This window comes from Theobroma umbraticum, unplaced genomic scaffold (assembly GCF_002168275.2).
Source record: "Theobroma umbraticum cultivar Fairchild unplaced genomic scaffold, ASM216827v3 scaffold_86.0, whole genome shotgun sequence".
Taxonomy (NCBI): Eukaryota; Viridiplantae; Streptophyta; class Magnoliopsida; order Malvales; family Malvaceae; genus Theobroma; species Theobroma umbraticum.
The window spans coordinates 1,131,165-1,153,723 of NW_018397263.1; the positions used below are offsets into that span (position 1 = coordinate 1,131,165).

At 38.9% G+C, this 22,559-nt stretch overlaps 4 protein-coding genes and 1 pseudogene across 7 annotated transcripts; all 5 read right to left on the reverse strand.

Moving 5' to 3' along the window:
* Positions 1 to 2,952: 2,952 nt before the first annotated feature.
* On the reverse strand, positions 2,953 to 4,969 carry LOC110420653 (uncharacterized; annotated as a pseudogene). The gene is made up of 2 exons (XR_016351467.1): positions 4,560 to 4,969; positions 2,953 to 3,149 (listed from the first exon to the last, which is right to left on the reverse strand). The product of XR_016351467.1 is annotated as an uncharacterized LOC110420653 (transcript).
* Positions 4,970 to 5,758: 789 nt separating this feature from the next.
* On the reverse strand, positions 5,759 to 6,737 carry LOC110420656 (protein MIZU-KUSSEI 1). Its single transcript, XM_021434033.2, is given in 7 exon segments — positions 5,759 to 6,186; positions 6,188 to 6,390; positions 6,392 to 6,434; positions 6,436 to 6,510; positions 6,512 to 6,552; positions 6,554 to 6,613; positions 6,615 to 6,737. Coding segments are annotated over 7 exon segments (705 nt in total). The 3' UTR covers positions 5,759 to 6,026.
* Positions 6,738 to 7,098: 361 nt separating this feature from the next.
* Positions 7,099 to 9,722, reverse strand: LOC110420552 (protein NRT1/ PTR FAMILY 2.8). Its single transcript, XM_021433905.1, has 3 exons — positions 9,545 to 9,722; positions 9,178 to 9,395; positions 7,099 to 8,814 (listed from the first exon to the last, which is right to left on the reverse strand). The coding sequence occupies exons 1-3, from the start codon at positions 9,672 to 9,674 to the stop codon at positions 7,393 to 7,395; spliced, it is 1,770 nt and encodes a 589-aa protein (XP_021289580.1). The 5' UTR covers positions 9,675 to 9,722; the 3' UTR covers positions 7,099 to 7,392.
* Positions 9,723 to 10,304: 582 nt separating this feature from the next.
* On the reverse strand, positions 10,305 to 14,119 carry LOC110420222 (protein RETICULATA, chloroplastic). Its single transcript, XM_021433456.2, has 8 exons — positions 13,879 to 14,119; positions 13,187 to 13,780; positions 12,892 to 12,990; positions 12,285 to 12,505; positions 12,064 to 12,133; positions 11,899 to 11,978; positions 11,070 to 11,134; positions 10,305 to 10,781 (listed from the first exon to the last, which is right to left on the reverse strand). The coding sequence occupies exons 2-8, from the start codon at positions 13,736 to 13,738 to the stop codon at positions 10,588 to 10,590; spliced, it is 1,281 nt and encodes a 426-aa protein (XP_021289131.1). The 5' UTR covers positions 13,739 to 13,780; positions 13,879 to 14,119; the 3' UTR covers positions 10,305 to 10,587.
* Positions 14,120 to 14,515: 396 nt separating this feature from the next.
* On the reverse strand, positions 14,516 to 17,811 carry LOC110420517 (putative receptor protein kinase ZmPK1). 3 transcript variants are annotated; one of them, XM_021433868.1, is made up of 2 exons: positions 15,350 to 17,811; positions 14,516 to 14,837 (listed from the first exon to the last, which is right to left on the reverse strand). In XM_021433868.1, exon 1 carries the CDS (start codon positions 17,757 to 17,759, stop codon positions 15,354 to 15,356), a length of 2,406 nt encoding a protein of 801 aa, XP_021289543.1. In that variant the 5' UTR covers positions 17,760 to 17,811; the 3' UTR covers positions 14,516 to 14,837; positions 15,350 to 15,353. The 3 variants fall into 3 exon arrangements, with proteins under 3 accessions (XP_021289543.1, XP_021289542.1, XP_021289541.1); XM_021433867.1 differs by having other exon boundaries at positions 14,516 to 14,987; XM_021433866.1 differs by having other exon boundaries at positions 14,516 to 15,027.
* Positions 17,812 to 22,559: the final 4,748 nt, after the last annotated feature.

Genomic DNA, 22,559 nt, shown 5'->3' on the forward strand with positions numbered 1-22,559 from the left:
TCACCAGATTGCATACACAACAGTGACATATCACTGTGTAGCAAGTGTTGGGGTTAAGTTGTTAGCATAAGATGCATGCAGGTGGAAAGCAACCATGGAATTTATTCTCGGGTCAGAAGTTGCTTTGCGTCTTTCAGCATATTAGCAGAAAAAGGAATGTTCAAGGCTTCTACCAATTATGCTGCTTCAGACAACACAGATGAGATCAGACACGTTCTCCCATTTCCCTGTCCACCAGCGTGATGTTGACCCATCAGATGATGATTGATGACTGCTCATGACATCCGAAGTGACATAATATTCTCAAGGGAAAGAAATCCTGGTGAATGCAGCAACAGCTTGTGTTTGGTTGCACACCATTATAAGTTTTGCCGCGATTCGATTGGTGGAATCCAACTTCGGATGGTTCCCAGAGGATAGGGCAATCCCATCTGCTTAAATACACTATCGAAATCTGCAGCTTTTGGGCAGCTGTGTAGAAAAACTGATCACATCACAGGCCCCTCAAGAAATATTGCTATGATACCATGCAGACAAACTCAAAGAAAGAAGAATGGAGAGGATGAACAGAGCAAGGGAATGGAATCAAAGAACTGGATTCCTATTTTTCATTCTCATATTTATATTTTTCACACATTAACAATAAACTAATTTTTCAGTCGATATTCAAAAATGCAAAACTCTAAGGAATATAGCTGAGCACAGTGGAATTCTGTACCAACAACAGTTTTCAGACTACAGCTGTAAAAACCCAAAAGAAAAAAAAACAAAGGAATAAAATACATAGACATCAACGGCTTACAAGCAAGAACAAAATGACAAAGCTAGGCTGCGTTTCTACATACAAATAAAAAAATCTTGCTTCTTGTTGCTCGTCAGGACATGAATCACTTTGTTGCACCTCAAGGCAAGGCATGAATCACTTCAGCAATAGTTGCGTGCCAAGCATGCTTTATTAGGCTTGAATCACTTCAGCAATAGTTGCGTGCCAAGCATGCATGAAATTATCCTCCTTCACTCCCAACTCATGAACGATCTACAGCAGGATGACAAGGGAACTATTGATTAGTTAACTCCTTGTTTGAGTCTTGATATGCATACTTCACTTATCTTCCTAGCCAAACAAGCCCTTTGCGAGATGGGGACAGTAAGGTGCCTTTCAATGGCCACAAGAATAGAATATGCTACGCACATAAAAGCCGATGTAGACCATGAAACCAGATACTACATGGACATGTTGGCATTCCTTTTCTTTTAATCAGTTTTATTATGTTCGATAGAGAGAGCTACAGAGCCCCAAATTTGAGGATGTGTTCATAAAGCTCAAGATTCTTCGACTGGAAATGTAAGCTTCAAGCAGACTAAGACCTTTCTTGTTTTATAGTGATAGGTTTTGAGCAAAAGAATTTTCTTTTCTTTCAGTATTTTTCAATAGCGTCATAATAAATTGAAAGAGAACCTTTTATAAGTAGCCATGGAAGATCTCCGGTCATGAGGAAAAAGCAGTCAAGATCATCACGCCATCATTGTCTATGAAAAGTAGGGCCATCATTGGTTTGAGAAGAACAGAATCAACGATGATTCGCATTGGAGCACCTTATCCCCCTTTATTCTATATTTTGGAATAAATCTTATGTTAGCTTTAGGAGCCATTATAAATTTCTGTATTCATGCATGGAAGGCCTCAACCTCTGCCTTTGTGTTTTTCCTTCTCTTCCTTTGATCTTCCTTCAACATTTATCTTCTTCCCATAGTTAATATTGGTAAGGACCGGGTAATCTGCATCCTGAGGTTTGGATCTACATGTAATACTTGTTGCATCTAGCCCTCGGGAGTGCAGATTACCTCTTCCTCACTGCAATACAGAACTTGTCACTCAAACCCTAGGTTTACACTACTTGAAGTGCTCACTACAAAAGATGATCCAACGTAATCTACTTTGTTTTGCTTAAGAAGAAAAACTGGTTATGCTTGCATTTGCAGATCAATTTTCTCATTCTCTGGCAATTCATAATCAATTGTGCTGAAATTTCTTATTGGTGTTTCTTTAAGGACATGATTTTGCAGGTTCAAGTTGTATCAAGCAGTGCAGTTTCTTCAGATACAGACATTACATGACCTAGTAGCCTATATACTAGTAATGTGGCCAACACTAGTATATGGGTCTGGTGCATCCTGCGGTGCAGCATGAGAGGGTGGTCGTCGAGCAAGAGATAGAGAAAAGGAACTTAATCGATTAGGAGGAAGTTGCGTGTGGCTTCTTTTTCTTGTTTGTGTCCTTGTGCATCTATGATACTACTGTGTCGGTTAAAAGGTTTATCTCTGGGTTCGAGCTCACGGTGCGCCGGTGGTTTATTTTAAAACACTCTTATCTTTATTATCTCTGATAGAGTTTTACTAGTATTAGACTTTTGTTTAGGAATTTATCCAGAACTCTGCTTGTTTTGAGATTATCCTGTTGAGATGCTGGCAAGTGCTCCTTGAGCAGCTGCTCCTTTTGTAATGTAATTGTTCAGCAACAGGTCTCTTCTATAGATCAGCTTCCATGGCAACAGGAGTCTCCAAATCTCAACGTTGAAGACTCTCTCCACAGCATTCCAGCGTATTTATTAATAAAAACTCATCTTTCAAAAAAAATGTGGCCAACACTGAGAAGTCCAAAACATCTTTTCCCATCTATGCTTTTGAGCATTCTGACTCAAAGCATTTTATTTTCCCTCAAAACTGAAACGTTTCTGTCATGCTTATAAGATCTCGCACACGAAATATTACTTGGCAAATTTCCTACTTTTGTTGCAGAGGTTCAAATAGATATTAATACATTATATTGTGAATGCCCTTCAGCCTTGCATAGGGTGTAGAAGCGATCTGTGGCTTGAGGAGTGTAGTTGAATGGAAAAGATGTTGGTTTAATCATCCTGCAAAACTTTATTTTCCCACCATTCTTATGAATCACTTTCTCTTGGTTTCTGCAGCACCCGATGGCCTCTTCCTTGTCTCACCTGAAGTCATGCCATCCTTGCAGATGAGAAACTCCATCATCTCCACATGGAAGAAAATAAAACTCCCACACCAAATGGAACATGCAAGATCCGTAGTCTTTTCCAGCCACACAATCTGCCAGCTGGCCCATAAGCTTCATCAAACTTCTGTTAAAAGGCTGAATGTTGGCTTAGAAATTAAATCCTTTTTCAGAAAAGCATCATATGGAATTCATTCCCTAATACATTGTATACTTATAACTACATACTATATGTGAGAAGAACTTAGGACCACAAATCTTTCAATTAAAGTCACTAGATCTCCTTACCCCCATATTTAAAAACAGGAAAGGCCGTCGACTCGGAGTCTATTAACTCAAATCGTGACTGACGCCGGTGCTGGCGGTACGCTCACGTGCTGAGTTCTCTCGCGATCCGGTTATCCTCGTACGGCTCCACATATACGCGTATACCGCGCTTGAGAAAAGTGATACTTGGCGACTGCAGCCGCCTACAGCGGACTTCGGCGGCCTATCCTGTGGGCTCCGCACCCACGTAGTGACATACGTATGCCCCTCTCCAGCCGTGCTCTGCAATATCGTTGTATATGGCACCGATCACTTGCACCTCTACCCATGATCGATACCAAGTGGGGGTAACGCGACCAGCTGTCGCCCACGAACCACTCAGCCCGAGGTGCGAGCAACGCTGGTTTCACAAGACGACAGCTGAACACGCACGGGGCTGAAAGCCTCTTGGAGCCCAGACAGTCGGACATCAATGATAGTCCTGCTCGCCATCCAGTGGAGCTAGTTCGGCCAGGGTTGCCGCCGAACATACACCGTTGCGCTTCCAAGCTGTAATCGACTGACTTCTGCCGTCCCGGCTGGCGATCGATGGGTCACACTGGCTCGCAATCCGACTCTATTCCTGTCTGTCCAGCACCAGTTTCGGCTCTCAGCCGCCAGCTCGACGGTCGAGTCTGACGACTCCTGCAATGTCCGTCGGGATGGACCGCCGCGGCTCGGACCTGCGACCGGACGCGGGATGATACACGAGCGCCTGGCGGCCGTGACTGACGCCCGCGTAAGCGGCCTAGATGAGACGGCCAGAATTGAGCTGCATATATACAGCATACAATAATGGGCATATGCAAATGTATTACCAAGGTGAAACTGTAGATGATCGCATTAAAAATCATTGAAATCCATATGAAGCAAGGTAGGTAGCATCCTATAGTACTATTCCAATGATTAGATTTGAGAATAAGTTAAAGGTGAATGGCTAAAGGTGTAGTGATTGGACAGCAGAAATGAAGCTTTGAATCTATAGCAAAGTGAAAGCTTTGAATCTTTCTTTAAGCATTGCTATATAAAGAAAACCAGCCTTTCTAGTTTGCGTTCGTCATGATATTTTTTGAACATTCGATCCAAACAAAGATTATACAAATATATACTCATTCTCTTTATGGTGGCGAATTTGTGTTTCTTTAATAAAAAGAATGGAATGGCACTATAAATATTCATTGTTACTGCTTTATGAAACTTCTAACAGAAGGCTCCAGGGTTAAGAATAGACCTGTTTGATGTAATGAGCTATGGACTGACAGTCTGAAACCTCATGTAGATCAAGAGCCTGATATGCTAACTCCATCACACGGCTCTGCATCTCTTCTGGCATATCAGTTTCACGCACTACAGCTTTCCCTTCCAGCATCCTCCTATGAGGAAAATGGAATTTCACTTCTAAGTTGCTAACTCTAGTTTTTTTTTTCTTGGGGGAAAACTTGTGACTGTAGTTGATGAATGGGAGAAGGTTCTAAGCTGATTACTTTATATAGTGAAATGTAAAAGGGTATTCTTTAGCAAAAGCAAAAGATTGAGGGGTAGAAATTGAATGGTTATATTTTCTTCACAAGTTCTGAAATTTTGCATGCATTGGGAACTGTTATGATCAAAACAGTTGGCCTGACAGAAGGGCTAAAAGGAAAAAAATCAAGCAAGATGCAACAAAAGTAATCTTTTCAGGGAGGGAAATGGTAGATGAAATTACAAGTACCCACCCTGCAATTTGGAACTCCAAAACATATGGCTGTAATAATTCTATTCATTTTCTATTCTTGTAGGTAGTATTGATTTTCCAACAAAGACCATTCATGGTACCAGAAAATTGGTCTCATTTCTAGCTAAGTTACATGTTTACTTGTCAAGAGGAGAAAAAGAGCGTTACAATAGCTTGATTATAGAGTTCCTTTTTGCCCTTTTAGAAATTTTTGTATATCTGGCAAGTGCACTCATACATGGTCCAACCAACACCCAGCGGGGTCTGTGAATCGAATTTGTAAGAGAAAAACTGATGGGGACTTTCGATCTGAAAAAGCCAAAGAGTTCCTGAGCTCGAGAATCTTGATTTTCAAAATACATAGCCAGAGTTGGAGTGATGATGTGACCTGATTGTAAAGCAAGTTAGAGCTGTCAAAGTAACAATTGTCTGAGAACTGATGGAAGAGAGACAGGAAAACGAAAACACTCCGGAAGAATAATCATGATATTCGATTTCCATGATCATGGAAGGACGTGGTGAATGTATATTTCGAAGCCATAAAGAAAGAGCACAAAGGCGAATTGAAATAAAGTTCGAGCAATTCCAAATGATTGTTCTATGAAGCTAATGCAATGTGTGTTTCATGACTTGAAAATTTTTGTAAGAATTTAAAGCCTGAGAGCTAAAAATGAAAAAGAAAAAGCCTGTAGAATCTGACATATCAACCTGCTACTCTTTGACCAGCCTCCCTTAAACTGATCTCTCTCTTTCAAGAAAAGAAAAAAAATTGTAAAATAAAATTACAAGTGAAGTGAACTTCACCAAGCTCAACTTCCATGCCTCTTGGAAGAACCCCAAGAGCAACCAAATTCCAGATAGTTCGCAGAGGGTAAGAGAAAACCACTCCTCTTCTTCTTACAAAGAAACCAACAAGAACACATAAAATTAACCTCATTCCAGATAAGACCCATAAAATTAACCCCTCTCCTCTCTTCAGCCTTTTCACCTTGATCTCATCAAGAACACGCTTAGTTCTTGCCAGTGCGCATCATCCGGGTTCACAAGGTGAAACGACTCAGAGTCAGCGTCACCAACAACATGCTCATAATTAGCCCTCATGTATGATCTCCTCCGATCTGACGATCCGAGTCCAGCAGGTATCACCGGCCGCCACTGTTGTAGACTGCATGGTCTTTTACATCAGCCGGTGTATGGTGACTGGCTTTTTTTTTGTAGCAAACCCTATCTTTCGACCATTGCAGTACATGGTCCAAAGAAGGACCGAGTGGAGAGGACAGGCGCTGAGTTCGGAATGGTCACACTCGAGGGCAATGCGGACGATGCCCCAGCGCATTTCTTGGACGAGTTTGGTGAGTTGGGATGGGGAGTTCGAGGAGGAGAGAGGCATTGTGAGAGACGGTCGTGCTGGATGCAAAACCAGACGTGGCCTTTGCGTTGGCCGAAAATGGTGCCTATCACCATGGACTGAAGGGCGTGCGGGGGCTAACGTGGTCGTTTCGGGATCGGTTTGTGTTGGTGGAGTCTTGGGAGTCTTTGTCTTGGTCTTGGTTTGTGATGGTGATGGGTGTGGTCGAGGTCGTCTCTGAGGGAGGTACTTAGGCGTTTCTTGGTGGGAGTAATGGTGGCAATGAGGTGGTGGGGGTGGGGTAGAAACAAGGGATGAGTCGACGGGGGGGCGTCAAACTTGGTCATTGGGTTTCTTGGAAGAAAGAAGAGAGAATAAATCAAGGGCTCAAACAGGCTCTGTTGGCTTGATGTGGGCATTGCGGGGAGAGGTTACTTGGCCTATTGAGGTGTATATAAAGAGAGAGAGAGGGCGGGAAATCGACATAGCCGTTAGAATTGGAAACTTGCCTTGATGGCACTTTTCAGTTGGCCCTTGCCCTGGCCCCTGGTAAGAAGCTTGACAAGTGCATATGGGCCACGTGGCATAGGCGATGACTGTTCAGTTGTCAGTTTCTCTTTTTTTGGGGTTATCAGTTAATTCAAACATTTGATGCAATCGAATTCACATCACCAACTTCATAGATTGATTGGTGATCGACATGTCATCGTTTTCAAAGTAGAAACAGATAAAAATTCCAGGGAAGAGGAGGAGGGGGTAAAGAACTTAAACAAATGGGACGGTGCCAGCAGGGCGATGAATAGACAATCACGCCTAGTGAATATCTTGGTAAATGACAACATCAATGGAGATTGCTGATCATGATCCTCATCCTTTTGCTCTCTCTATCCGCAATTAGTATATTATTCAGAGAAAGAAACTCGAAACTTGGATCCTCCTTTTCAAAGAATGGTCTGAGTGTGACCATCACTAGACTATATCTGGAACCATCTTTTTTTTTTTTTATGCCACTTCCAATGTTTTCTCTTCATTGTTCTGTTCACCCTCTGATCCTTTTTTATCAACAACAGCATTGGTCAAGAAACGCCTTGCAAAGAGATTGAAATAAAGGAGATTCAGGGCTCCTATGCCAGCCACGAGGTAATAGAACTTCTCAAGCATATCCTTGTTGAGGTCATGGCCACCTAACCATGGCGGGTTCCCATCCTTGCTAGTTATTCTGTAGACGATGTTGACAAGAATGGAGTTCATGTAGCTTGCAATAGATAAGCTGACAAAGAAGATTGCTCCAGCAACAGTTCTCATGGACTCTGGCAATTGCGTGGTGAGAAATTCCATTAGGGCCACTGCAGCAAATGCTTCGATCAAACCTGATAAGGCAAACTGTGGGAGGAGGAATAAAATGCTCATAGGTGACTCGAAGGAACCTTGTTTCAAAGCTGCCTTTCGACGTTGCTTCTCAATAACTGCAGCCAATAAGCAGCACGCAATTGCAATGACAATACCGATATTAATCCTCTGTGCCGTGGACAATCTTTTAGCTTTCCCCGTTCTTTTCCGTGTCTGAGGTACCCAAATTTGCTCATAAATGAAGATCCATATTGCAAGGGCAATCATTGATGAGAGGCCCATCCAGGCTGGGGGTACCTCGAAACGGGATCCAAGCGTTTTGTTTGTCTGAATCGCTTGAAGAATTCCAAGTGTACCCTGCTGTTCCATGGTTATGAAACAACCAATTCCTGCTACCCAAACAGGCAGCATTCCAAGCAACATCTTTAGATTTTCTACTTGTTCAACACTGCATAATCTCCAATCATTCTTGGGCTTGCCTTGGTCATCCAACTCATTTGGATCAGCAATTATAGCTGCCTTGTCAAGGCAACTTAACCTTTTGGTGCGTGAGAGTTTTGATCCTGATTTCTGGAGTTCAGGATCATAAAAGGAGTGTCCTGAAGCAGTTAAACTATGCTTTCTAATGGCTGCTGTGATCACTTTAGCCATGTCAACAAAAACACTTCCTTGTGGCTTCATTATTATGTAGGCGTGGTGTCCAGTCACAAAAATGACAATCGAAAGGAAAAGGCAGCTGGTTGGAATGGCGTAACCAATAACCCAACTGATATTGGTCTGAATGTAGACCACCGCAGTTAGAGCTACCACGAGGGCCAAGGTGAATGAGAAGTACCACCAATTGAAGAAGCTCTCTAGTTGTGCTCTTCCCTTCTTTGTTGTGGTGTCAAACTGATCAGCCCCAAATGCGATGTTGCAGGGTCTAATGCCTCCAGCACCAATGGCCATAAATGCAAGACCAGCAAAAAGGACACCCATCTGCCAGAACCGAGGCTCTATGCAATTCCTTTCGTCTATGCAGGTTGGAGGTCTAAATTTAGGCACACCAGCAGTAAGGGTCATGGTCGCCATTCCCTGATTGACCAGAACTTTCAGAACAAAATATGCAGTTTATATGCAAAATTACAATCATAGTTCATGCAAGTGACATTATTGGAGAAGAATTCTTTCATTTCTGTTTAAGCATTTCAAAAATGAAATCTCTGGATGCACACTAAAAGCAAATACCAGGATCCAACATGGCAGAAAATATTTATTTGAATCTTTCATGTTGGATATCCATGTTCATAAACTGGACTTGGAAGGAATAATATAACACATTGTATTGAACATCAAAGGTCCAATTTCTTAAACATTCCGAGATCTCTCATTCTCCTATATCCCTCCGAGTTTTCTATATCTATATCGTGGATTTAGAGAAAAGCATATTGAATTTACCAGTAACGAGGAGATTGAACCAAAGAGGAGAGTGCGGTAGCGTCCCAGAAATGTATCAGAAACCAAAGCACCAGCTATTGCTGTGATGTTGGAGCAACCAGACCAAATATTAATCACGTTAACCACAACTATCCCATCCATGTTGTATTTAGTCCGCAAATAAACAGTCATGTTCGCAACCAAACTCATGGAAGCAAGTTTCTCGAAAGTCTCGTTTCCTTTTCAAATGAAAAAGAAAAACCACAAACATGATCAGGAAAACATGCACATATCCATTTCAATTCATCTGAAATCACTGAAAGACAAAACAGGAAACAGGAATTAAAGATTGAATACAGTGTGATTGGTAGTTTTGCAAATGAATTACCAAGAATGTATTTGACGGCTCTCCATCCTCCAGGTTCCTTCTTTGACGAAGGTGATGAACGTGGAGGGGATTGTGAGTTTTGTTCTGCTAAGGAAGAGTTGGAACCATCTCCCATCTCTTTCTCAGTCATGTTCTTCCCTTCCCTTTCCTTTTTCTATTTCCTCTTGCCTCATTCCCTGCTGCGAAAACAGGGGAATATATATCGTACATAAGTTCACGAGTTTTGTGCTAAAAAAAAGTCTGTTGTTCAACAGTAAAGTCATTTTTCTATTTTTATCGAAATCAAGAAAGGTTGTACTATACTAACTGATTAAACACTTTGTCATTGCAACTTCACTTGACGTGGAAACGTGAATTTGGGACCAAGTTTTGGACGAAAATAGCTCTTGGTATGCTTTATTTTTATACTATTTTACTGTTCTCTCGTTGAGGAGATCTTGGTTTTCATTTTTAATCGGTATAATGGTTATTGTCACCAAATATTACTAAAAAATAAAAAGATGCAGCTCATGGAAAATAGTTTGCGTTAAGCCTGTTCATTTGCTTTTACCAGACAAAAGGAAAGCTGTTGAAAGGGCATGAACCCCCCTCCCGGGTTGCCAGGTCCTGGGATTGGACCCTATGCCTGCAGATCAACCTCTCCCTTAAAAGGGTGCAGTAGGTTGTTTGTTTTTTTAAAGTTACAAGGAATCAGGACAACGAGAATTTATCTTCACATTAGCTAGAACATTTGCTTACTCTTACTGCAAAGAAGAAGAACTTGTGAGTTTTAACATTCTTGAAAAGCTCCAACTAATGATCAAGGTTTGATACATCTCCTATCAAGAAAGATACAAAAAAGGCGATAGCTTTGTGCCAGGATTCTATGCTTTTCAACCTCACAAGCAGCAATTTGGCTTTAATTCAAAAGATTCTTGGCTACCACATTGATGTTTAACATCCAAATTCAAAGTTGTTGAAATTTTTAACTCTATCCCGAATAGAATGGTTAGGAAAGGCTATTTCTAACCAAAATGTATGGGAAAAGATGTGCGGTTATTGGCTTATTGCACTCCACTCCATCTAGCCCAGTCCACAAACTGCATCCCACCGTATATGTTGTTGGCAAATCGCACACCAACGGTGAAAGCCATGGCAACAGGTGGAACCTGCTTGGCCAAAGGTGATGCCTCCACCAACCGTTCCAATCCATTAATGATCTGATATCGAGTATTGGAAGAAACTGCAAGAAAAACACCTGCCAGTTGGGGAGGAAATGCGTCCAGTTAGGATATGCAGATCAGAAGCTGGATGATCTAAGCTTGCGGAAATCTCAATGCTGACCAATAAAGACTCTACAGGTCAATTCAATTAATTTAGACAGATCGTATGCACTAAGGACACAATTAACTGACAAACCACAATTATGAAAACAGTGGACAGAACTTCATATCAGGTCATTAACAACATAATTTTTCAGATCATACCGTCGCAATGGTTCCATGGATTATTACAATCATTATTCAAGGAATGAAGGCATACATACCCCACAAAGCTGCGCTCTTCACAAGAGGTGGAACTGGTATGTCCTCTTCTGACTTATTCATGCTCCTGAGGGAAGGAAAGGTATATGGTAAGGAATGAGAACCTTCAAGAAAATGGATGTGTGCTTAAAAGCTACTGATTGCTTCACAATAGCAGCCCAATTTCCATAAAATGAATCAATCTCAGATAAAATTTTATCCAAAGCACATGATTAGAAGAGGTGGTTTGAAGTAACATCAGAACAACTGCAACTTGCGTAATGGGAAAACATCATTTTCCCATGCAGTCTAAATCTCATATACAGCATATTTAGACATCCACTTAAATCCTTAAGATCTCTGTAAGAAAAGTTGAAAAAGGTGGTTTCTGCATTCAATCATTTTATGAACCAGACACTGTCCATCAAAAGATACTTGGTTTTCAGCTGACCCTGTCTCAATTCCCTCAACCCCACAAAACAAAGAGATCCATAGCACATGGTAGATTTGAGCTTGTGGAAAAGTAAAATCTATGCTCCATTTTCCTCAATTGACAGAATAAAGTAATGACTAGTTCCAAGTAAACTAGACAAAAGTTACATGGATGGTGCACCGGGAATCAATATGATGCATCATCATTCAAAGCAGGAAGAAGGGGCAAGATTTTTTTTTTCTTGTAACCCTCAAAATATACGATTGAAATTTTAAAAAGGAAGAAAAAAACAGAATGCTGAATGATTGAAGTATATAATAAAGATCTTAAAAACAACTTATATTTCAGAGAAAATGAACACCAAAAAAGTATAAGTGAACTGGAATTAAGCATGTCATAGAAATATAGTATGCATGTACCTCTTGGCAGTCATGATCAAATTTGCAATTCCTTGGCCTATAATACCACATGCAAATCCAACTGCTCCATACAGGACTCCCTGAAAAAATTTTGATCATTAACATCAATCCACCCAAGATGACACTATAATGCTATATTACAGTTGTCATAAATTAAAGTTTTACCTTATAAAAGTATGTACCAATTCTCTGTTTTACCGTAAATCTACAACCTGGCCTTTCAGCTTCGAACACACTGTATGAGATGATAAATAAAGAGACTCAATAAAGAAATTTTTTATACCTTCAAAGATGCAGATGACATAACACAAGATGCATTAAGAAGCAAACTAAGCACATTATGATGCATCTATATCAAGTAATTGTTTGTTGCATCTTATGATAACCTGCTAGGGAGAGCTCCATAAGCATGTTGCATGCGCCCAAGGAACCCTGTGGATATTGATGGTTGCCCAATTCGAGCATATGGTGCCAACATACCAACTAAAGCAATGTTCACCACCACTCCAACCAAAAGATCAGCAACATACAACTCAAATTCTGCCCAGAAATCCTTGCCTCTCTTTTGAACTTCCGCAAGGGTAGCACAACAAGAATCAATGACTATCTGCATTATGATAAAAGCAATGACGGTTACCCTTTTACAGGAAAATTAGCAATGCAAACACCACATTGAAGGTGCTCTCCCTCCGATATTATGCAATATAAGACAAACAGAGCTTTTATAATATCTAAGCTTTGGCTTCCTCTCTAGCACATAATAATCTTACAGACTATTTCTTCAAGTTTCAGCTTTCAAATTAGATAAACTCATCCAATTCATTATAAAATGGAGCCCAGAGTTGTTAATTTTCACACATCCGTTACAGTTTTATACGAAAGTCATCCTATAATTATTGACCCTTTATTCAGTATAATTGCATTTTTCCTGCAAGCACACATACAACTTGCATACGTACTACAATTAAAAAATAAGATGAACATTAAACAAACCTCTGTTCCAATTTTAAAAAGAAAAGATGGGTCAGCCAACATCCGGTTCCGAAGCATTCCCCATGACCTCATTGCAAATCCTAGAGGCCAGCTTGACCCCTACGTAACAGCAACATCAAAAATACTCCAGTCAAAAACCCATTCAAACTTTTAATACAAAAAATTGAACCTTTCGCTATCAGTCACCCAACTATTTCTTCTAACACGTATTAACTTGGTTTTATATTTGTTTCACCACGCAGAATCAATAGAATCTTATATTTCTACAAAATCAGCAAACGTATACTAACATTACCTGGAAATCCAAATATCTAAGGAGAAGCAATTTACGAATCCCAACACTTTTTGCTGCCTCCATCATATCTGCAGGAAGAGTAGCCCCTCTAGCCTCTGTCTCCTTCATAACTTCCTCAAATTTCATAATTGGTCCAAACTCCTCCTCTTCCGGATCACCCTTTTCTCCGTCATCGCCATCGCCGCCTCCACCACCTCCTCTGCCACCGCCATTATTAAATTTCCCATTTCTACCATTTCCATCAAAAAAACCCCCACCATTTCCTTCATCTGTCTTCGTTTCCTCATAACCACTCTCCAAAATCCTAACTTCTTCTTTTCTAATATTACTCCCACTACTTTCCTTAGTTACTATAGTCGTGGTCCCACCAGATTGAGGCCCTGCCTCTGGCGGTTGAGACAAGCTTAAAATCACTAACCTTTGTTTCTTCTTCACTGAAAAAAGGAATCTTTTACTACTACTCTTCACGAAGCTCAAATCCTGGTCCCATAACTTCCTTAAAAAAACATCGTTCTTAACACTAATCAAATGCAACAACCCAAAACCCGACATTATTTGGTGTCGACAAATTGAGGAAACAGCAAAAGCTGTAACCTGATCAAAATACCAAACACAACTTAGCTTCGAATCAAAAACCAAAAAAAAAAAACATTGAACAAAAGGAAAGTCAGCAGAATTTACAAAGAACAAACCTTTGTTTGGAGAGAGAGAGAGAGAGAGACAGAGAAAGGGCTTGTTTTTTGGCTTGTAAAATGAATGTTTGGAGTGTCAAAAGTGGAGGCGGAGACGCGACGGCGTGCAATTTGAGTGGTGGGTTTTTATAGTAGGAGAGACGTTAGATTCCGCAAACCCTTTTTCTTTTCCCAGCCCGCGTTGTTGACGAGCTACTGGCTACTGAATAATGCCTGCTGGCGCTAATTCTGCTGAGGATTTGCACGAGCGGTTGGATGTTCAGACACGTTTGTGTGACATTGTAGCTCTGGGGTTTTGGTGTCACTTACCACGTGTGGGAGTTCAGCTTCAAAATGCTAAAGCTCTCCTCATTTGTCAAATACAAGAAACAATTCATAATTAAATAAAGTTTAAAAATTGAATTTGATCCTTCTACTAGTTTTAATCAATTTACCACCATTTTTATGAATTTAAAAATAATTACTATTGGCACTATATTAAATATTTAGTTCATTAATTAATACATAATTTACTTATTTAAAAAATAAATTCAAATCTTTTTTATTAATTAAAAAAATATTATTTAAACAATGAAAGAATCATAAAATTGAGATAATTGAGGCAGCAAATTGAACTTCAAACTTCAACACGGTCAATTAATCATGACTCACGTAAGAGCTTAGGGCATCAATGCTTTGTTTCAATTTGCATTTTTCAAGTTGCAAGTTGAGGTCTTGGCGTTTTCGATCACGTGCAATGGAAGAATTCTTTTGCTTGTTTATCATTCTCACCATTATTGATGTTCCTTTGTTCTTTTCTAATCAACAACTTTTTCTTCCTTTCCGGTTTTTGACCAAGCCTCAATCCTGAGCTCCTGTTCCTGGGAATGTGGGAAATGGTTCCATACTTCCAAGTTTTGAACAACTGGTCAGCCTGCTGAAAAGGGATTTTGGGTTCCATTCAGATGTCAACCTTGTGCCTGAAATTGAAAGCGTACGAATTGGTTTGTACCATGTCTGATTTTCCACAAGGACCAGGGGACAAATACTAAGTCTGTGTCGGTTAAAGATTCATTGTTGGAGTATCTATCAGTATCGAGGCTGTTCTTTGCTGGTTGGAGAGTAATCTACTGCTGACATGAGCCTGTCAGATAACTCAAGTTGTTCTACCTATGATTTGACAATATATTTACGAAGAAATCTTTCAATATAAGAAAGTGAATGAAGTTGTCTGCTAATGTATATGGGTGATCAATCATCGAACCAGCTTGCTATGGATAAACAGTAACAGTTTCTGGCTATGAAGAAATCAGTCTTTTGGACCAAATATGGCATGCTTTCTCTGATGTATTGGTTATGCTCGTAAAATTTGAAGTTACAGCAATTGATCAAATTTTCTTCTTCAAAGCACTATAAATCCTAAGTATAAACCTTTAAACATTGGAATTCAATCATTGTACAAAAAAGAGAAAAAAAAGTTTGGATTTCAAACCTGATTAATCAGTTGATCTCTTCAATGTCTTCATCTGGTTTTCACTCATCATTTCCATTAGCAGCTCAACGACTTTACTCATAGCTGGTCTTGAGTTGCGATCATCTTTAACACACAGCAGAGCAACTTCCACCATTCTTTTGAGCTGCTCCTTGCTGTAGTTGTCTTTCAGTTTAGGATCAATTATATTCTCAAGCTCTTCTTCTCTTATGCCTTCAGTGGTCAACGCTACCAAGTTGCTGCATTCTGTATCTAGTGAAGTAGCTGATTCAAGACCAGATGCACTCTTTCCTGTCAATAGTTCCAACAGGACTATCCCATAGCTGTACACATCTGCCTTTGCATCGATTTTCAGGTTCATCATCCACTCCGGAGCCAAGTATCCTCTTGTACCCCGGATCTTAGAAAATCCTCTATCATTACCGTCCTTGAAAAGCATTGACATACCAAAATCTGCCACTTTAGGTTCAAAATGGCTATCTATTAGTATGTTCTGAGGCTTTACATCACAGTGGAGTACCCACTCCAGGCATTCCTCGTGGAGATATGACAAACCCTTTGCTGTCCCTACCGCAATATTAAACCTCTGATCCCATCCTAAAATCTTGGGTGAATCAAAGAACAAGATTTTATCCAATGATCCATTCTCCACATATTCATAAACCAGTATCTTGTTCTCATTTTCAGCACAGAAACCCCAAAGCTTCACCAAGTTCCTGTGGTTTATTTTCCCTATGATGCTCACCTCAGCCCAAAATTGTGCATCTCCTTGCAGAACACCTTCTAGTCTCTTCACAGCCACAACTCTATCATCGTCTAGAACCCCTTTATAGACTGTGCCAAATCCCCCCTTTCCTATCTCTTTTTTGAAGTTTTTTGTTGCCCTTTTCAACTCCGAATAAGTGAAACGTTTAAATCCCAAGCCTAGTGCAATGTAACCTGCATCGACTGTATCAGCATGGTTTCGGAACACATACCACCACCCTAAACCAATGCAGATCATTTCAATGCCTGCAACAGAAGCTGCAAAGGCGATTAGATATGTCATGTACCCGTTTTTGTTAGTTTTGCGATCTTCAGGGCTGTTATTCTCAAGAATAAGTTGTCCAGTTGAACAATCCAAGACATTTGTTGTGACCGCCTCTGTCTCTTCAATAGACTTCACCATTCCTTTGGGAACCTTGATGTGCATAATCATACGATTACTTGGATTACGGTAACCATTTCGGAGAGCACCTTTTGGGAAGCACTGACCTTTTCCATCCAGTGCATAACCAAAGCCCTTGCATTTGCAATCGTTTAGGCACTTTTCCCTGCATGTTTCCAGTGCAATGCCAGCTTCGTAGGTGTTTAAATCATATCCATAGTAATCCGTTTTATGCAGCTCCACAAAGTCCAATTCGGCTGGATCACAAGTCAGATTAAACAACGGGGAGCAGCCCGTTGACCAATCTGAAGGATTATTTCTCTTGAAACCCGTGGGGCATATGCAAGTTGGCAATGGATTGTAGCTGCAAATTCCATGCACTCCACACAACCCTTGAACCAGACAAGAGTCTAAACCACCAGGCCTCCATGAGAGTTTCCAAGACCCAGTTGACTCATCTAAGCTATACAATCTTAATATTCCATCATAGTCCAATGTTAAACGCCTTTTCGGGCCAACCCCATAATCAGATGCATTGAAGAGAAGATTATCACTTGATTTGAAACTACCAATTTCATTTATAACTGCTATTCTTGAACTATTGTAAGGTGTTCGACCATTATAGAATATGGTTGAAACTGAATTTGGCCAGTAGACGCTTGAAAGCAGAGGACCATTGTATAGGAGATCCAATACGTTATTATCATCAAATTTCATGTTATAGAATCCTGATAGATATGTACCTCTACTTCTCATGGAGACCAACGTTGTGTTCCTGGTAAGCCGTTGGGATACGAGGAGTGTGTCCGTGGGAAAATCAAAGCTCTCCCAGATGACAACATTCTTTGCTTGGTTGGTTAGAACCAGGTTTCCTGTTTCAAGAAGCCGAACTTCCACCGCTGCACTTGACACCGTGTTGCTTGACCACACAACCGAACCATCCGCATCAAGTAAGACCAGGTTGCCACTTTCGTGGAGGGTTAGCCTGGATTGCTTCCCGTTAACTGGCCTGTCCCTGTTCGCCATCCAAACCACCGTCTTGTCAGCAGAATTGGTGAACCAGATGGAAAAGCAATAGGCGTTTGTGCCGACTTTGTAAAACCCACTGGTAAACGTTCCATTCGGTGAGACCAAATAGTCATCCTTGTTCTCAACAGCCAAGGATTTTCCAGGGCTTAAGGCTGACAACCCTGGTAGCCCTGCTAAAGCACATGCCAGAAAAGGAGCAAAAACGAGAATAATGTAAAAGAGAGGTATTTCCATGGGCGTCTTCTAGAATAATATCCAGTCCTGAAAGTTCAATGCTTTTCCTTGCTATCAATCATTTTCTCTCCATATATGTATTCTTGCAATCAAAGCTGCCTTCGACGCAATTTAAGCTATTAGTTCGGGAGTTACGGCCCTATTTTTGGCAGAACAGAATATTCAATTGTGGATAAAGAGTATTGGACCATCCCTTTTTAGGCCACGATCTCATTGATTCAATCAAATATAATAAATTATTGCACCTCTCTATCAAAATATCTGTGTTGAAAGTCAACCTGATTAAATAACTTATTATCACTATTAGAAAATACACTGCGACTTTATTTTCATTCTCTAAACTATGTCAAATACTAAATATACTATTAAATTAACGAAATTGAATATAATTGAAAACAAATGAACAACAAAATTGACTTTAAATTAAGTTCTTGCTAAACTTGAATTGAATATTAATAAACTCAAATTTTGATTTGAATTATTAATGGATTTTACCTTGAACAATGATATACCCAAATTCGATCCGTAATTTGATCCCCTTGTACCTAAATTTTATAGCCTCATGCTACTAATAAAATAAGGTAAGCTAATTCTTTTTTACAAGGTTACGTATTAGAAGATATAAATTATAGTTATAATTATAATTTAAATCACTTTCACTATATATTAAATAATATATTTATAAAAAATTAATAAACAAATCAAACAAAGAGCACGTCACTAGCCTAATTTTCCTCTTTGGTGGCTTATTTTTGTTCATATTAAAGTCCAACTTACGTGATATGATTGATATTAGATGATAAGTCACAAAACGACTGTTAAATTTTGGCTTTTTGTTCTTTCTAAACTCTTGGCCTTATAGCTGCACTCAAAGGGGGACAGTAAATCATACAGATGCAAAGATTGCAGGTTGGCTTTGCTGCTCGTGTTCGTACATATTCATGTGTGATTGTCACATGCGTACGTTGACTAGCACGAATCAATAAGAACAAATGAACAAAGCTTTCCGACAGCTTCAATCTCATCTTTCCGTGATGATCAGGTTCCCACTTTCCCCAAAGAATTAATGGTTCTCACTATTTCTATGTGACCTATCACTAGTGAACCATAACTTTTTTGCTTCATTGTTTCACGAGGTCTACATGAATATCAAGCAAGTTTCACGTCAACTTTCGTGTCAGATATTGAGACTGTTTCATAGAACTTTACCATCGTGCCCAAGCTGTTAAAATGTTTTGATTGTGGAACTGTTAAGTTAAGAAAAGTTTTACTAACAAAACGTTGAGGAAGAAAAGGCAACTTAATTACAAGACTAATTAAAGATGTGGGTTTGAGAAATTGCATGCTTGACAATCTTTTCCAATGTAGGGTTTGGTAAAGAGAAAACGAAATTGATTTTAGTAAAAAGCATTAAGTCCAAACAGAAGGGTTTTGCTTAGGCTTGGAAATAAGTGTTGAAAAATGGTCTTTGATGGGAACGAGATGACTATAAAAGGCCTTTCGTTACACAATTCAAAAGGTCAACTCTGCTCTTTGATGGGAGTAATCGAAATCTTCTTATGAGGACTAATACGCTATAGATAAAAAAAATTGTGAAGGAATAATGTTATTTAAATTTATTATAAATTAAAAATATATTTATAATATTTAAAATTACAATTAAAACAAATTGTGAAGAAAAAAAATTTATGAAATGGAGGGAGTAATTACAAAAACAAATCACTTTTACTTGTAACGATGACATGTAACTTTCAAATACTTATTTTATAGTGTAGCTGCTTGCTATGGAGCATCATGGCTCTCTTCTTTGGATATTAATTATTCCAAATTTTTCCTTGCACTCTCTCTTTCAGACGCAATTCAATTGTATTGACCCTTATCAAAAATTCAAAACTCAAATTTCACCGGTTTATACGATATTTAATTATGATGATAATTATGAATTCTTATCTGATTATAAGTTGAAATGTTGAATGAAGATGCCGATTGTCACATACATACCTTCAACTTCCATCTTTTCGTGGTGATCAAGTTGCCAGTTCCCTCGGGAGAATGGCTCTTCTATCTTTCAATGACGCGTTGCTGTTGTGAAGCATAGCATTGTCAGCTTCATCCTTTCTTGGGGTCTACATGAATATCAAGCAAGTTTCGTATTAACGTTCATATCACATCTAAGACTAACCTATGTTAAGTTGCAACCACCAGCTTAAGATTCTATTGTTGTAGCCATAACCCTAGCCATTGCAATTTGATAATCGAAGGAAAAGCAGGATATAAGCTTTGTATTTTGATCGTTGAAGGAAATCGGCATCAGATTTCTGTCAATTGATATTGGGTTGTTTGGATTTTTTTTTTTTTGTCATGGTTAGATATTTGATTCCTATTATACTGGTATAAGTTGCTATGTAACCTTTTGTTCTTCGCATTCTAAAAAATTTAGAATTCTTAAGATCTTTTTGAGACAATTTTACTAGTACAAAATCTGAAATCTTGAGTTCAAAATCACCATCTAGAAGTATATTTTCAACAATTAACTTAATAAAATGATAAATTTCTCATTATAACTGATTCAATCTTGAATTTAACAAAAAAAATTATGATAATTTTCTTTTTCATAAGTTAAACTATTGAACTTTTTAACAAAAGCACGTTAATTGTCACAGACATCAACTAGCACATAATTAAGAACAAATGAACAAAGCTGTCCGACCCCTTCAATTTCATCTTGTCGTGACGATCAAGTTCGCAGCTTTCAAGAAACGTTTCCCATCCCCTGATAGCTTATAGTTAAATGCTTGACACTGACAATCTTCCATACATTTCTTCTTGCACCAATCAAATGTCTTGTTCTCGTAAGGATAGACATCATACCCACAGAAATCCATGTGTTGAATCCCCACGAATTTCAGCTACTGCGACTGTGAACAGGTTCTATGGAATCTTGGCTTGCAACCTTCGTTCCAATTACTCGGGTTGATCATTTCGTATCCAGGAGGGCAAGAGCTGTTAAAACACCAAACTGAAAAACTTGAAAATTAACTTTAAGGCGTATATCAATGTCACTATCTTTAAAATTTTATTCGCCTCCACTTATAGTGTGCAAAAGAGTCGAGCTACCGACGTATAAACCTCGAATATACAATGAAACTCAGTAATTGATAGTGTTTTACACTGACGAAATCAATCCGATGCCCAGTGATTGATGACGTTTTGCATTGGCGAAATCAATCCATTGAGCACTCATCGGAGTATAACAAGATTATCAAACTTTTATAATATTTTTTCTGCAAGAAAATAATATAAAAAAAAATTAAAAGATGTTTGAGGAAGAAGAAGGAGAGATATTACTGTTTTCCCTTTTTTTATACGTTGAATATAGACATCTATGCCTATTAAAGAGCATTCACATCATAGGCCTAGCATTTTTCCTGCTTTAATGGTAAAGAAAATCACTGAAAGTTGGAAATTACTGGGATCCGGTCTGAGTTTCTGAAGAGAAAAATGGAGGTTCTGAGAATGAAGGAAGACCATCAAGGCTTCTGCTTTTGAATACACTAACACTTCCTAAGTTCATATTTATTTGTTGGAATAGTAGAAATGTCGGACGTATTAAAGACATGGAAGTTGAAAGAAAAGAGAAGCCAACCAGGGCCATGAACAATTAGAACATCATCCAGATAAAATCCCAATTTGATCATCCAATTCCCCTGCAACATCCCTCGGGCATTTTACCCGCGCATAGCATAACAATGATAACATTCACAGTCACCTATGCTAGCAAGCATGGATAATAAAAAGATTAAATTAGGTTATAATTTTACATTGAATTGATTTGAAAAGAATTAAATTTGATTATGATTATATGAAATGTATAGACATTCAATTGTAATTTTGCTACATCATTTAGTGGTAAAGAAAAATTGTCTATAAGCTAGCTCATCTTTCTGTCTAACTCGAAAAATCTACTAATTAAATAGAATAAACAACCATTCATTTCATTATGTTTTTATTTAAAAAATTAAGTAGAGATTTGAACCCAGCAAAGCAATAGAATAATAATTTTAAAAAACCTCAAAATTTCATAGTGAAACTAATAAATTAATGATCAATTAATTCTAAAAAATTAGCTGGTAAATCATTTATATAAATTAAATTTTGAAAAATTATTAATTTCTAATCTTAGGCTAAGAAGGTTTTTGGCTCCTCAGTCCTCTAGTCTTTGTCAGAACATTCACATCACAGGACCTAGCATGCATTCACATCATATGTCGGTTTGGGAACGAGGGATGGTGATTTCACAACACGAAGTCAGATTCATGCAAATTATATATATATAATAAAAAATTAAAAATTAAGATACGGTATGGTTGCCATTAGATCAAACACACACTCCCAGTGAACTAGAAAGCCTGCTTCCCAGCGAAAAGAAAAAGGGTCGAGATACAGGCCATGATCATCCCAATGCAGCCAAAGTGCTTGTTTTCTATACAAGCATTGACAGCTCCCACGGTCAGAAAATGCAAACTAAGGACATGACTGCCTACTGCTTCAGATCTTTACCTTCAAATGGTTCGAGCCGTTGAAGTTGAATTTTATGTTCATTTATCACTTTTACCATTTTAACATCTCAGAACGAAGGATGTGCAGTGTATTATGCAATGATTGGCAATGGCAATTAGACCAAAAGTATGAAAATGTTTGGATAATACAGAGCGATAAATTTGCAAATATAAAAAAAAAAAAGAAAAAAAAAGACAAAAGCACAATTAAGCACTCATCCAGTTATACATTCTCCTGCAC

Coding starts and splice junctions, on each gene's coding strand:
- LOC110420552 (XM_021433905.1), bottom strand. CDS start 9,674: ATGACTGAGAAAGAGATGGGAGATGGTTCCAACTCTTCCTTAGCAGAA. Junction 9,396..9,544: donor AGCCGTCAAATACATTCTTG/GTAATTCATTTG, acceptor TCATTTGAAAAG/GAAACGAGACTTTCGAGAAA. Junction 8,815..9,177: donor GTTCAATCTCCTCGTTACTG/GTAAATTCAATA, acceptor CTGGTCAATCAG/GGAATGGCGACCATGACCCT.
- LOC110420222 (XM_021433456.2), bottom strand. CDS start 13,738: ATGTCGGGTTTTGGGTTGTTGCATTTGATTAGTGTTAAGAACGATGTT. Junction 12,506..12,891: donor TTTTTAAAATTGGAACAGAG/GTTTGTTTAATG, acceptor ATCATAATGCAG/ATAGTCATTGATTCTTGTTG. Junction 11,135..11,898: donor TTGATCATGACTGCCAAGAG/GTACATGCATAC, acceptor TCCTTCCCTCAG/GAGCATGAATAAGTCAGAAG.
- LOC110420517 (XM_021433868.1), bottom strand. CDS start 17,759: ATGGAAATACCTCTCTTTTACATTATTCTCGTTTTTGCTCCTTTTCTG.